The sequence below is a fragment of the Haliaeetus albicilla genome, chromosome W (genome assembly GCF_947461875.1).
Source record: "Haliaeetus albicilla chromosome W, bHalAlb1.1, whole genome shotgun sequence".
Lineage (NCBI taxonomy): Eukaryota > Metazoa > Chordata > Aves > Accipitriformes > Accipitridae > Haliaeetus > Haliaeetus albicilla.
The window spans coordinates 3,580,898-3,595,115 of NC_091515.1; the positions used below are offsets into that span (position 1 = coordinate 3,580,898).

The following is a 14,218-nucleotide window of genomic DNA, read 5'->3' on the forward strand; positions in this document are numbered from 1 at the left end:
GCCCCCACTGCCTCCAGTGTAGCGGGTGGAGGGGGGTCCTCAGGCATTTCCTCACCTCTCAGTCAATGGATAAATGGATTTTGAGGCTTTTTTTTGTTTGGTTGGTTTTTTTTGCTGCCTCTCCTACCAAAGCCCCAGGGGGACCCTGCATTGCCCCGAGCATCCTCACCCACCAGCAATGGCTGCGAGCAGCTCGAAGCCCACCCCACGGGTAGCCCGCTGCCTGGATCTGGCCCAGAGCTGCAGGCAGGCTGCAGGCAAGCTGCAGGCAAGCTGCAGGCAGGCTGCGCAGTCTGCAGTCTCCACCTAGAGCCCGGCAGAGCCTCTGCTCCGCATTGCCTCCGCGCTGCAGCCCATGCACAGGGCGTGCGTGGATCCCACCACCCAAAGCCCCCTGGTCTGAACTTGGCTGTGGTTTTAACAGGCAGCAGGAACAGGCAGCAGCTCAGCCAGGGATGCTCCTGACATTGCTCACCGCTAGCCTGCGGGACCGAGAGGAACCTCCGCTGAGTCCCACCACCACTGGAAGATGCCCAGATAGGGCATCTGATGGCCAGAGGAGATGATGGGACACGAAGTACCGACCCTGAGGTCACACCAGGCGCCGGAGCAGGGGCTGGACCCCACCATGGCCTTGCAGCCTCGGCCCCTCCAGGGTGAAAAGGAGCCAGGAGAAACCACACACAACTTATTTACGGAGAAAATACGTTTTCATGACGCATCTGAGCATTGCAATATAAAATCTTGCCAGCACTTTGAATACAAGCCAAATCTGCCATTCTTTAAACTCTAAGGGTTGGGGTTTTTTTGCAGCTTAGTCCTGCTTCCCATCAATCTCACAACCGCACAACGCCCTGCTACTCAAAACTAAACACCTTCTCTGTGCAAAGCCACCAGCGTGGCCGCGTCGGATGGACTCCAGCCCCCAGCTACCTGCGGGGCAGTGGGGACGACCCCCTTGGCATCCCTTGTGATGCCCACTGGTATATCGGTGGCCCTGTGGCCACCTCCAGCTCCAACTCAACTCTTCGAGGGGCTGCGAGCCCCCATACCCACCCCTGGGCTCGGGCTGAGGACTGATGTGCAGTACAACCCCACAGCCGATTTAATTTGGAGTCTGGCTCAGCTATTCCCAGCTCGGAGGGCTCCTAATGCTTGCAGAGCACAGCTCCTGTCCCCATCCCCTCCCTCCTATCAGTGGGAAATTGTTGCCTTTTTTTTGCACTCCATTAAACCCCCAGATCTTGGGTTAAACCCCTTTTTGCGCTCCATTAAACCCCCCCCTCTTCTCACCATCAGCCTCCAAGGAGGTGATGTCCGGTGCTCCCTCGCCCCCGCCACGTTCCTGCGTCACGGAAAAGCTGCGAAGGAGCCGGACGGCTCCTACAGCCACCGCTCCGCTTGGGAAAAGCGGCAAGTTTAAAGCACGTAGCTTGATATTTAATCCGGGGCTCTCCAATAACTCACAGACCCGCATGGGACCTGTCTGCCAGCAGCTCCCGTAACCTCAACGGCAAAGCCGAGCGAGCTTTATTACTACGGGCAGACGGCGATGGCTTGGCCAGACTCATGGGCAACGGCAGGGCCAGCTCTAATTGATGCCCGGCTCTGCCCTTCACCTGCCGGCGTGGGCAGGGTGCCAGTCCGCTCCCCTGGCTCCCTCTCCTGCCGGCTGCCGACAGTTGCACGGGTTACGTTTGGCCCCGGATGACTATGCAAAAGAATAATAAAAAATGATAATAAAAGAATAAAATAAATAAAATAATAAAAAAAAAATCAATAAAATAATAATTAAAATAAGCTAATAAATACTCTGTTACAGAATTACAGAGCATCTTCAGAGACACAGCCGGGGCAAAGGAGAGGGAATGCGTCTTCTTCCCACTCTTCCTTTTCTCATGCTTGAGAGCCGGAGGACACAGGCAGTTGGGGATGCTCCTGGGAGCCACCCATGGGGCTGCGCTCCCCGTCCCCCTCCAAGCCTGTATATATACTACGTATATATGTGTGTGCATGGATTTAGAATTGCCTTTGAATTCCCTGGGCATATAGAAAATAAATCCCATCTGCAAAGCTGCATTTAGCAGGCAGCTTTCGCTGGCGAGTCCCACCACGGTTTACAAAACCAGGACAGCGTTGTCAACATCAGTGCAGAAATGTATGGAAGAAGGTTTCTAAGCTCTGCAAGTTTCTGCAAACCCATAAATGAAGGTGTTTAAACAAGGGCAGCACCATCTGCTATTTCTCTGCCTGTGCTGGGCTCCTGTGGGGCTGGCAGAGCCCACGCACACATCAACTCTGAGGTCCACCACCGAGATGTCCCTCATCCCCCAGAAGAGCTGTGGGGAGCAGCTCGAGCCAAGGAGGCTTTCCCCATTGAATCACCACCTCACCACGGGAAGAGCTCATCAAACTCTTCTGGAAGAGAAACAAAAGGCAGCGATGTCAGGCTCATGCACAGATCAAAAAGATGGATGTAGTGCTGCTGCTCCACGGAGCTGAGCGTGCAAACCCTCGCCGCTGCGGCACTCGAGATGCACACCTTGATGGCTTTAGGGTTTGCTCCAGGCACCTTGGGACCTTTTTTTCCCCCTACCTTTCAGTGAAGCAACCTCTCTGATGTCTCCTAGGCAATATCTTTTCTGAGGTAAGTGGTACCACTGTGTTTTCTGTGCACCAATTGGACCTTCTGTAATTAAATTAGATTAAAAACAGCCATGGAAAGAGGGCCAATGGGTTTTGAAGTCAACGCGGGACATGGCGTACAGGTCAGATGCTCTCCAGCTGTGCTTGGATCCTCCTGCCTCCACCTCTGTCAACCCATAAACTGTTCCCCGCCGAAGACCCAGATCTTAATCATGTTAAGGGGGAAAAAAAAATCTGCCTTTCAGCATGTGTATTACTTCCATGTCCCAATTCCCGCAATATCCACTTGAGTTACAGTCCTTGGTGTCTTCATTCTCAGAATCCCTATGAGGCAGAAAGCGCTGCTATCACTGGCAGGTTAAGTTGTTTGCTCAAATAAAGGAAAGGAGGGATTTCAGCTCATTTTTCCCAAATCCTTGTGCTTAGCATGGTAAACACTTTCCTTTGCACCCCGATTGATTCTCCAGTACCTAATATCACAATATCTACAACCCAAGAAGGGATCCGATATAAATTTTCCTCTTCCATCCTCCACCTGAGCTGACAACAGATTTTTGGCCACCTTCTTGGTTGAGCCCCTCCAGAAGTGGTCACACCGACCACCTCAAACCCAGCCGAGTCCACCAAAACCCAAGTGCAACCTCTGCCAAAACCCACGGGATTCGACTCAAGTTTCTACAAGAAACAGAGCGAAGCACAGTACTGAACCAAGGAAGGGCCATTCCTGGGGCATCGAGAAATTAAACTAAGACAACGAAGAAACCCTGCATGGGTACACCATAGGGTGTGAATTAGGATGTGCAATAGGGTGTGAGATAGGGAGTGCAATAGGGCATTAGGACATGTAATAGGGTATACCATAGGGCATGCAATACAGAATGCAATAGGGTATACACTAGGGTATGCATTAGAGTATGCAATCTGGTATACGTTAGGGTATGCATTAGAGTATGCCGTAGAGTATCCAATAGGGTATGCAATACGGCATGCTGTAGGGTATGCCGAAGGGTATGCAACAGAAATAGCCCTTCTCCACTGGCACCGAGGCATTTCCAACCGCAGGGATGTACCAGGCGCTGGCTCTGGCTGCGTGCCGGCCTGCGCTCTGCAGCGGGCTCTGCTGCTCTGTGTCGAGATGTGCATTTCGTGGTGCTTTTTTTTTTTTTATTAAAAGAAGGTATCAGCCTTCTGTTTGATGTGTTGTTGGCCGCGGTTGCTAAGGGGAGCAGTGTACAATTACAGCCCCAGTGATGTCCACTCTAATAATACACTTGGCTCTGCATAGCTCAGATGCAGACACAGCTCTGCTATAAAGAGCACGGCCATTTCAACAGAGGAATACTCCAACTTATGTTACATATGAAGGGTTTGTGGCACATTGCTTAAGAACCCCCCCACCGAACAAAAAAAAAAAAAAAAAAAAAGCACCACAGCCTGGACGTGCCAGTGAGTGAAACTATGACAAGCAAAAACCTCTCGCAGGAGACTTACTTTCAATTTATTAATTAAGAAGGCATTTCTAGAGGGGTGAAGAAACCATGCAAGTATCCACCAAGATGTGCTTGCACGCCTCCATCAACCCAAGCTCCCTGGGACCAGTTTGGCCAGGTTTATCCCAAGGGCTCACGAAGACCAAAATCACTCCTTGAACCAAACTCAATGAGCATAAAATCAGACCCAAATGACCCCCCCCCCCGCTGAGTGCTGAGCCTCCCCATGCTCGACCAGCCACCCACCCCACGACTCCCCTTTCCGCGTCTCCCTTCAGCATCCCGAAAGGTTCGCAGCACCCGAATTCAAGACTCAGCCAAGGTTTGGGACCAAAACACAGAGTGAGGGATAAATTCAAACCAGAGTTTTCCCGATAGATCCCCTTAGAGCCTGAAATGGTGCAACGCCAGCCGGGGGATGCTCTGTAGAGGAGCTGCTGGCAGGGAGGGGGGATGACATGACAGCATTCCTGCGCTGCGGTGCTGGCATCTGTTTTGGGATCAAAACAAGTCCCCCGAGATAAGCTGCGAACATGTGCAGCCCCCGAGCACGAGCACCTTGTCAACAGCTGAAAATATAAGAAGAGCCAGGTTAAAAAGACAGTTTATTCAGTTTATTACCTGCTCTGCAGGAAAACCCCTTGCTGCTTGTTTTAGGGTCCGGCGGGGTAGAGGGATGCTGTCTATAGGTACGGGGATGCTGGTAGGGTGGCTCAACGGGTTAATGCATTAATTTATGAGATCCTCTGGTGGGGCTGAGCCGTTGCCATCACAGTCCCGAGAGAAAGGGACAAACAAGCCCCTACAAAACAGAAGCATCTGCTGGGAGCAGATGGGGGGGCGAGCGATCCGGCCCCAGGCGCCAGCAGCGCTGGAGGGGGGGGATCACGTTGATCCCGATTTATCACACCCCAGCAGAGTAATTCCCCAGCTCGCCGGTGCCCGGCGAGCCGAGCTCCTTACGTCCGGGGATCAGATTAGTCTGAAAGGTGCTAGAGAGACGTAAATCCAGCTCTGGAGCAAGTGTTTTATTAAAGTTGTTGGGTTTTTTTTAATTAATGGCAAATTATCTAGAAATGGCTGATGGAAAATACTTGATGGTGGAGGGGCCAGGACTGGAGCTGGATAATGTTATACCATCAACCATATATCAATATATCATATTGATATATCAATATGGTATCCATATTATATCAATATGATATCCATATTATATCCATATTATTCCATAATATCAATATATTATCCAATATACCACATTGATATTGATAATATATCATATGTCAATACCATCAACCCCCTTATTTCACATCAAGGCAGCTGTGATGAGTGTTTCGTGCTTCATACTTGGGTCTGTCTCCAGCCAGGGCTGTCAAGCCTGACTGCGTCACAAAAATTCCCAGTTTAGGGTTTGACCAAAGTATTTAATGAATCTGTGTGAATGCGTCCAATTATTTTGGTTGGAAAAAGAAACTGTGCTTGGAGAAAGTCAAAATCCTTTACTATCAGAAAGGAAATGTTAAATTATTTAATTTCACATGCCACTTTGCTTTTGACCTGTAGTGATCTGTCACCTTTTGCCCCATCAAGACATTTTTAAAAGATGTGCAGTTTGGGGCTCAGCAAATCACTTTCGCATATTTTTTTATGCTCCAGCACATGAATTCAGTCACCCACACACCCTGCTCAGTTTTTGCATTTAATTTCTTCTCAGCTTTCCACAATGGACGTCGTGCTCCCATCACACCGAGACTGGCTACATGTTCCTGGGAAGCACTTTGGGACTCTCTGGAGATCTAAGATATATTATTTATCATACATTCATGCTATGAAGAGCTGAATATGAAGCCAGTTATTATTGCACATGACACTGCAGTATAAATCAGCCTACTGGGTCTGTTGGTAGGGGTGGAAATGCTGGAGCAAGAGAAGAAAGCAAGTTGGAAGATTCCTCCCTAACCCAGGACTGCCATCATCCTCAATTTTTGGATAACACCATGCTGCTCCCTGGCCATCACTGCTGGACTTTATTTTGGATTTCTCTGCTCAGCCAAACAAGGGAAAAAACAAGCATGACCTGGCATGGGAGGAGAGGGATGCTCAGATGGGTTAGAGCCCCCTCCAGCCCTTTGCTGCTAAATCTGGGACTGATGTTGACCGCAATTTATCTCCTCCTGCTTTATAATAGCTTTGGAAATAAATCAATCAGGAAAAAATCACTGCCTGGTACACACGATGGGCAGATATGTATTGTGCCCAAGGACTTCCCAGGGGAGTGTGGAGAAGGAGTGGGTGCAGGGAAAAATGTGGGGTTTGATACTCCCCCAGAGCAATGAGAGAAGCAAAACCGAATCAGTGACTTTGCAGAATTATCTTAGGTTATGTTAAATATTGATTTTCATTATTTTATTTTGCTCTTTATTTCCCTGCTTCCCGTGTTGCCCAAAAGCCAACTCAGCCCACACAAGGTACAGGCAGCCAGACACAGCATCCAAGGGATGATCTCCAACATGAGCAAGGAGAGCAAGAAGATGTGTCAAAAACTGAAGCAATGCTGGGCACCGAGCATGTTCAGAGACGTGTGTGTGAGGGAATGGCCAAAAGGAAAAACATATTAAATTAAGGATGGAAATTCATGGTTAGAACTCTACATGCCCCGTCTCCAGAGAGTCAGAAAGACGGAGATCCCTGTGATGCCCTCCCCAGAAAGCAACCCCTGCTTTGATGGTGTCGGTACAGTAAAACACGCTCCCCCCAGCAGACCGTGGGCAGGTGAGGACAGTCCTGTTTCCTCATCATCCACCATTATCACGGACCAGTTATCAGAGCCGCTGCTTTTTTCTCCCCTCCCAACTTTGCTGTCACTGATGGTTTTGGAGCAGAACAATCAACCAATACTGCATATACCAATAAACAAGTCACACAGAATAATTAGAAGGACATAAATTATTTCAGTCTGGGTTGCGATCAGAAACCAGAAGCGAGCCCTTCAGCCAGGTGATGCAACCAACAGCCTACTCAGGGACCATGAGTTATCTTGATATCTCTGGACTTCAGCCAAAAAGAGAGGCAAAGACCCTCCACTGTAAGAACCTCCAAGTTCACTTCTCTTCAAGCCATGGGGATGCTGCCACAAGCAACCCACTCATTTCACAGATGGACCCTGGCGTCAGATACCATATTTCCACATACAGCTCATAATTTTATCTCATTACCTGCAACATGTTGAGGAGCAGACTCCGGAATTTGGTTCCTTCCACCATGAAGAGGGCCATTTTGTCACAGAGCTTGGCTGCTGTGGAAGCAAAGCTGCGGTCTGTCACCGCTTTCTGGTAGATGGTTTTGACTATTTCCCCCAGCATCTCCTCAGAGTTGGTAGAGTTCTGGGCTTCCTCCATGAAGGTGGTGAGCTTGGAGTCAACGTCGCTGCTGTTGTTCCTCATGCTGTTGAGGATTTCAATTAATTTGTCCATTTTGTTCTTTTCAGGATTGGTGGTTTCCACCGTGACTTCGTCCTGGTCCGTGAAAAGGGAAAGACAAGGCGTCTGTTACACAAGGAAAAAACAGACATATCAGCCCTTGTCCTTCCACAAACAGCAAAGGGGGAAGGGGATTGGGGAGACATATAAACAGACATAGAAAAATCAAAGCATCTTTTAGAGGCACAATGATTTCATCTCAGCATTGAAAACCACAAGTGAATGAGTCCCGTCCCAGAAATGTTCTCTTTCCCCACTTCCCACAGCACTCAGTCCCAGTATCCTCCCTCTCGGCTCAGGGCAAAGGTATGCTCGAGGGTCCTGAGCCAGGATGCCAAGGTCTGACCAGCCCTGACTACCTTCAGCATCTTGGACAGGTTTCTGAGGGTGTCTGCAAGACGGTGATAATGGACATTTTTTTTGCCTCTATTTTGAAAGTGCACTGATATTTGCAAAATGCTCAGATAACAATCCTACAAAAATATCTACTTTTTAATATATATTTAACAACCTAAATTGAGATCAAAGATGTCATATGATCCTAGCATTAGAAAAACTGTTAACTTTTCCATCTCTTGGCTGTTACGCTTTTCATTTCATGTCATTACCATAGAATTTATTGCTTCTTTTCAACATTTAATTATGCATTTGCCCCTCTCTCCCAGTGTAAGGCATGCATCCTGCTTGCTCTGGTCTGCTCCATTCTCCTCCTCTAGTTCAATCTTAAAATGTGCTATACAATACAAACCTGTAGCAATTTTTCAGGCAACCCCAATGCCAACCAGCAGTTGGAGTTGTCCAAAACTCCCATCAGGAGGCCAGTTGTGTTGACAGCACCCAACCAAGAGTGGGTGCTTATGTGATGTGTTTCTTATAAGACTATAAATTAGCAGGGAGAGCATTAAAATGAATACTCTGAAAGTCTCTGCTATACTCCCATTGCTTTAAAGAACATAAAAATAACTAACAAAATCTCTTCCTCCACCTCATGCCACATACATAAATAGTAAATGCACATGCATTCAAAGGTATACATTTTCAACATGCACTCCCATGGAACTGTATATGTTCAGGTTATTTTTGCTATGCATTTTGAAAATCTCATTGGAGATATCCCCACGGATGCATTTTCCAGTCTGACAAAAGAATCTCAAGAGAAAGAATAAGACTTTCACAAGGGCAAATGGAGATATCATCTCCAAATTCCTCAGAAATCTGAGGCTGAATATTATTTCCAAAAAGGATCTCTCCTCCATCACTTGCATGCAATAGCTTTGTTATTGTTGGGTTGTTAGAAGGAAGGGGGAAAGATAAGGGCATTTCAATTCATTGCCGAGATAAATGGATATCAACTTTTAAGTAGCTGACTGCAACGTCAAAGCTCTGTAGTTGTGGAGACAAATTGCCTTTTTTAGACCTCTTTGCAAAGCAGATGAGCTCTGCAGACCAGGAGGCACTCAGTTGGGATCAGCCGCCTGGGAAGGAGCACCGAAGGAAGGAGCAGCTCACGTGTGCACCAGCCTTCCCCAAGGGTCTTTGTGTGTGTAGGGGGAGAGTTGCCAGTCTGTCTTGGAGAAGTCAAGCTGGTAGCAACCTCAACCAAGAAGTCAAGCTAAGAGTCTTAGCTTTGTGTCAATAAAAGGCCTCCTGAAGAAGTGTGAAGACACTTCAAGAGAAGTGTTGACACTGGGAGATTAAGATAAGTTGGGTGCATTCATGGAAAGGTCCCTTAAGCCCAACCCACCCTTTGTATGGAGAATGGCCAACAGCCAGACTCTTGGAAAAAGGGAATAATAAGAAATATTACCTTTTCTTTTAGTCTCCTCCGCAGCCTGTCTTTGGAAGACTGAAGCAAATTGATCTTGGGTCTTTCCCCAATGCGCTCGTGAATACTGTCTTTCCGCTTGGTCTCCGACTCCTGGATGTACTGCTGAGACTGCTTCTCCACAGCCTCCGGGCCCCGGTGCGTCTCCACGGGAATATGCACCGTGCAGACGGAGGCGTCCTCAATTTTCAAATTCTCAGTCTCTTTGGCGTTTCTGTGCGTTTCTTTGTCGTTGGGCGAGTGCTTCTGGTTGTGGTGCCATCTCCGGTTCTGGCTGTAGCCGTGGTGGCCCGTCCTGCCTGAGGAATGAGGGGCCTGGCCTCCTTGGTAGAGTTTCTGGTGGTCCCTGTTGTGTTTGGTGCCACCTTGCTGATGATCTGTGTGCTGCTGAGACTTGTTCCCACCAGGAAGTCTCTGCTGTCGCCTGGAAAGTCAAAGAAAGTCGTTAGTTCTCCCTTTCCTGCATGGTCCTGTTTGGTCAACACATCTGTCCCACCAAACAGCCTGGCCCTTGGTGGGTGGGCTCTGTGGGTCTCCCTGGCACAAAAGGGGAGCCAATTTCTTGGTATCTAACACAACCTCATACCAACTCATGCGTCTAAATCTCTTTCAGTAACAGGCATATTTCAGCTGAAAGTTTTCATGAACAGTTAGATAACATTACTTTGGTTCCGAAGAAAATCTCGCCCAGGTTTCTGCATTGCTTCCACACTAGACCAGAGAAGACCTGGTTAGTCCCAGCTGAGCAGCGGGAAGTCAGGCAGGCAAGAAATATCAGGAGAGATTTTTTTCTGAACACCTAAGGAGCTCCTGATACACCCAGCCTACAGCATCACTTGCTCCTCTTGCCTGCCACCTCTGCTGTATCAACATGGCATATTGCTGCATTGGTTTGCAGTGAACCATTTTAAGCGTATCAGGAATTTCTAAGTGGAAAAAAAAAAGCTAAAAAGCAAATTACCGAGTAAAACAGGTGCCCACACCAAATGGCTTTGTTTGGCCTTTCTTTATGCATGTCCTTCATCATTGCTACATCAGGACAGGGCGCGTGCATAGATGAAGAAGCTGAGGGCCACGCTTGGCTCTGGCAGCATGGGGAGCCAGTACTATTACCTCCAGATAGGTACATCTGGATGTACAGCTCCAAATAGCTAACATGGAAATTCAACAGCCACAAAGATGAGGAATTGCCTGCAAATGGTTTGTTTGAGAGACTACAATGACTCAGAATGGGAGAGCAAGTCCCTGCGTGCTGGCCGTAACCAGTATCCGAGGTAGCACATCCCCAAAAAACCAATGGTTAGATGGAAGAAATGCTTCGGCAGCCTCAGACGTTTACAGATTTCCACGTGGGTTGCAGTGTGGCTGTCCCAAGCGGAGAAGACAGAGCCGGAATGCTATTGTCAAGGATGCAGTTAAGATGTAGATGGTCCTGGCATCGGCTGCCTTCACCCGGGACAGTGCCGGGTTAGCCCTAAGCACGGCGGCAGCTCCCTGCCTGCTTCCTCCCTTTTTAACACTCAGTATTGGCTCTGAGAGCACGTGGGATGCTTTAATGCTTGGCTCCTTGCAAGGCTGCTGGGAGCAGCGCTGGAAGCTCGCACAGGACACCTCCCCAGTATCGTCCCCCAAAACTGGGAAACAACTGTGAGCGCTGCAGTGACCACACCAGCCTGCGTCTGTGCTGGTTTTGTAGCTGTTACAATCCCGCTGCTCAGTCTCATCCCTTACCCCAAACCCCCACCTCCGTTCAGATAAATAGCAGCGTTTATTTTAAACCCCTTGCATAGCGCTTCATTTTATTTTCATCATCTGCACCACTCGGCTAAGGGCGCTCGGATGAAGGAAGCAGCCATTCACAAATACATTTCAATGGTCAGCGGCTAAACAGTCTCCAACCCTGCCTGCCAAAGCCATCTGCCCATCAAATCTGTATTCCTTGGCATCCCCAGGAGTTAAAACCTATTTTCCGAGGCCAACTGGCTCTTAACCATAAAGAGCGAGGGCTCGTGTTTGGCGAACGCGGGACTAAGAGGCTTGTTCATGGTGGCAGTGGAAGGAATTTGTGTTTAGTCTTAGACCACCAGATCCAGTTTTCTGAGATATTCAACGTGGGATTTCTTTTTTTTTTTTTTTGCAAGCTCAATGGCAGGGAATTTAAAAAAAAAAAAAGAAGGAGATGGGGGAAGCTTTCCTGTTTGCTGGAGCTTAACAAGCATTTTATGAGTACAGATTCTCCACATCAAGTTTTCCTGGCATTTCTTTGTTTCCTCTCAGTAACGCAATCACATAAACCGCTCTGTAAAGAGCAACGCTTATTAAAAGGGGAATGTCAAAATAAAAGTTAGTTAAAACCCTTATCTAGTATTAAGCCCTCACATGCTTAAGCATGCAAGAGTTTTGCTGATATAATTCAGCATTTGCTTTCTGTGGTTTTGCTCTTCTCTCGTCTCAAATGTCTGACTTTAACTGTTTGGGTACACTTTTAGTCTTGGGTTATTAGCCAGACAGGCTGCTACTGTATTTAGGTTGCAAATATTGCACAGAAATGATAAAAGTTGCACACAGACACAGCTTTAATTTAAGCAGGGGTAAGGCAAAATGATTGGAAATGAGCTCGGAACCAACCTCTACTGTAAATTCCTGCCAGAAGTGCATGCAGGGACATTTTTTTCCTAAAGACATTATGATATTATAAACCAAACCGTTTCTGTTTAAGGGCTGTGAAAGAAAAAGGTTTAAGATTAAAAAAACCAAACAGTTAAGCCAATGTGGAATGTGCAAGACTGTTCAGTTTGGGGCTTTTGCAATAGGACAGGGAGAGGACAGGCAGCTCCATCCCTGCACAGGACAGCTAAAAGGCAATATCCCCATGGCAAGGGGCAGAGCAAACACAAACTGAAGCTCTGCAGTCACTGACCACAGGACGGAAAACACCAGAGTTAAACAAGTTAGGGAAAAAAATTCGCAAGAAATAAAAGGCAAAGGAAGGAGAATGGCAAACAAGAAGCAACGTCCGTGACTTGGCAGCAGGCAGGGGTCTAGACGATCATCCAGCATTCAGGCAAAGACTCGTTGTGTGCTTTTATCTTCCCAACACCCCAGCAAAGAAGAAAAGCCAAGAAGAAATAGGACTCTGCAGCAAAGAAGAGCCAAAGCAGGGAGAACGGGGCCCAGATCTTAAAACTTTTCTGACTGCACAGCATTGCAAAGCCCGGGAGGTTGGGATGACCCATCCTTGCTCTCAGGTGTGACCAAGGTGCTGGGGACACAGAGAGCCCCAGGAAGGGGCAAGATGGGGACCGGGGCACCCCAGCACACACACTCGCTGTGGGTTGAGTTGATGGCAACAACCTTCTGCTTGCTCAAGGGCAGGAGTGTAGGTGCCACGATGGTGGCTTGGGGTGACCTGCCAAGCTTAGGGAACCAGACCATGTAGGAACCCAAAGACACTGCCCAGCCCAGGATTTTAGGTTTGCGATGCTGAAGGGAGAAACAGGTGAAGCTTGAATAACACAGCAACATCTCTAAGAAAAGCAAGAATTCACTCCAGGAAAATGCCACAGTTACTGGGAAATCCTTCTGTCCCTCTCTGCTCAGCCGTTGCTGTAAGGACACAGTGCCTTGCGGGAGACCCTACTTCAGCTACAAGAAAAAGTATTTAGACAGCACAATGGTCTCTACCTCTCGACTCCATTTAACATTAAATAACTATTTTCACTTCAAAGGCCAAATTCTGATTCAGCTCAGAACTCCCCCTGACTTCAGTGGGACTGGGGATTTGGCCATCGGTCAATGTGGAAACTAAAGATACATTCAGAGTCACAAAGAAACTGCAGAAGAACTAAAACCCAAGGGGAGACAGTCAGGATTGCCAAGCTGGAAATAGGATGGTATTGCTTGTGCTATCGTTTCTCCACTGATTTTTTTATTTAATTAACAAAATGAGATACCTTTCAACAGAATTTAGATCTGACATTTGTCTGCCCTGTTGGAAGAGCCTACGCAAACAAATCTAAGGCTTCAGCTGTCTCGGTGATTACAGCCTACGTGCTCAGAAATATGGGATTCCTGCAAGTTTTTACTACATCGTTTACTCCCAAGGAAAGGGGCTGGAAGGCACAAAGCTGGGAAAAATAACTCCAGACACGTGGACAGCTGTGGTCTAAAACACAGTTGCTCCGTCCCGTCAGCCCTGCTCATATGCCCCCCCCCCGAGCGAGACAAGTCCTCTGAGAGCCCCCACCATTTGTCTGGCATGTGGAAAGCCAGAGGACAACGCGGGGTTACATTCTCCCGGTGGTTGCACGGAGATTTGGTTAAGCAATTCTTACAAATACTGAGAGGTAAGGAACTACATCTCCAACTGCACTCGAGACGGCTACCCCGCGGTGCAGAGCACCCCGTATGGCTGAACAGACCAAGATCCCATCTGTGGGCTCAGGGACTGGGTGCTCTGGACCTCCTGGCTCTTGCCTTTGAAGAACCTGCCTGGACACCACGCTTGCCCTCAATCCCAGGCAACTCTCTCTCCCACAGGACAAACTCTCCAGAGCACGCTAAGCTACTCACAGGGAGGGATACTGGTTTTGTCCTGCTTTTGTGCAGAGCCTGATATGCAGTGGGCATGGCCAGGGCCGCCCAGCAATTAACAACTAATACGGACTCGCAGCCACTCAGGGAAGAGGTTGAGAATGAAGAGCGGTGCCATAGCCAAGGTCAAGCCTTCTGCACCCCCTTCGTCGTTCTGGTGCTTGAATGAAAACATTCCTCACTGC

The 14,218-nt window shown here is 48.2% G+C and overlaps 1 protein-coding gene across 5 annotated transcripts in view; it reads right to left on the reverse strand.

Moving 5' to 3' along the window:
• CTIF (cap binding complex dependent translation initiation factor) overlaps positions 1-14,218 on the reverse strand; it is a 143,064-nt gene that overhangs the window by 31,199 nt on the left and 97,647 nt on the right. For 4 of the 5 annotated variants that reach the window (XM_069775152.1, XM_069775153.1, XM_069775151.1 and 1 more), the window contains 2 exons: positions 9,423-9,864; positions 7,352-7,681 (listed from right to left, as the gene is read on the reverse strand). In XM_069775152.1, coding sequence (XP_069631253.1) covers positions 7,352-7,681; positions 9,423-9,864 — 772 coding nt within the window. The remainder of the gene's footprint in view (positions 1-7,351; positions 7,682-9,422; positions 9,865-14,218) is intronic. The other variant, XM_069775150.1, reaches the window with a different exon arrangement.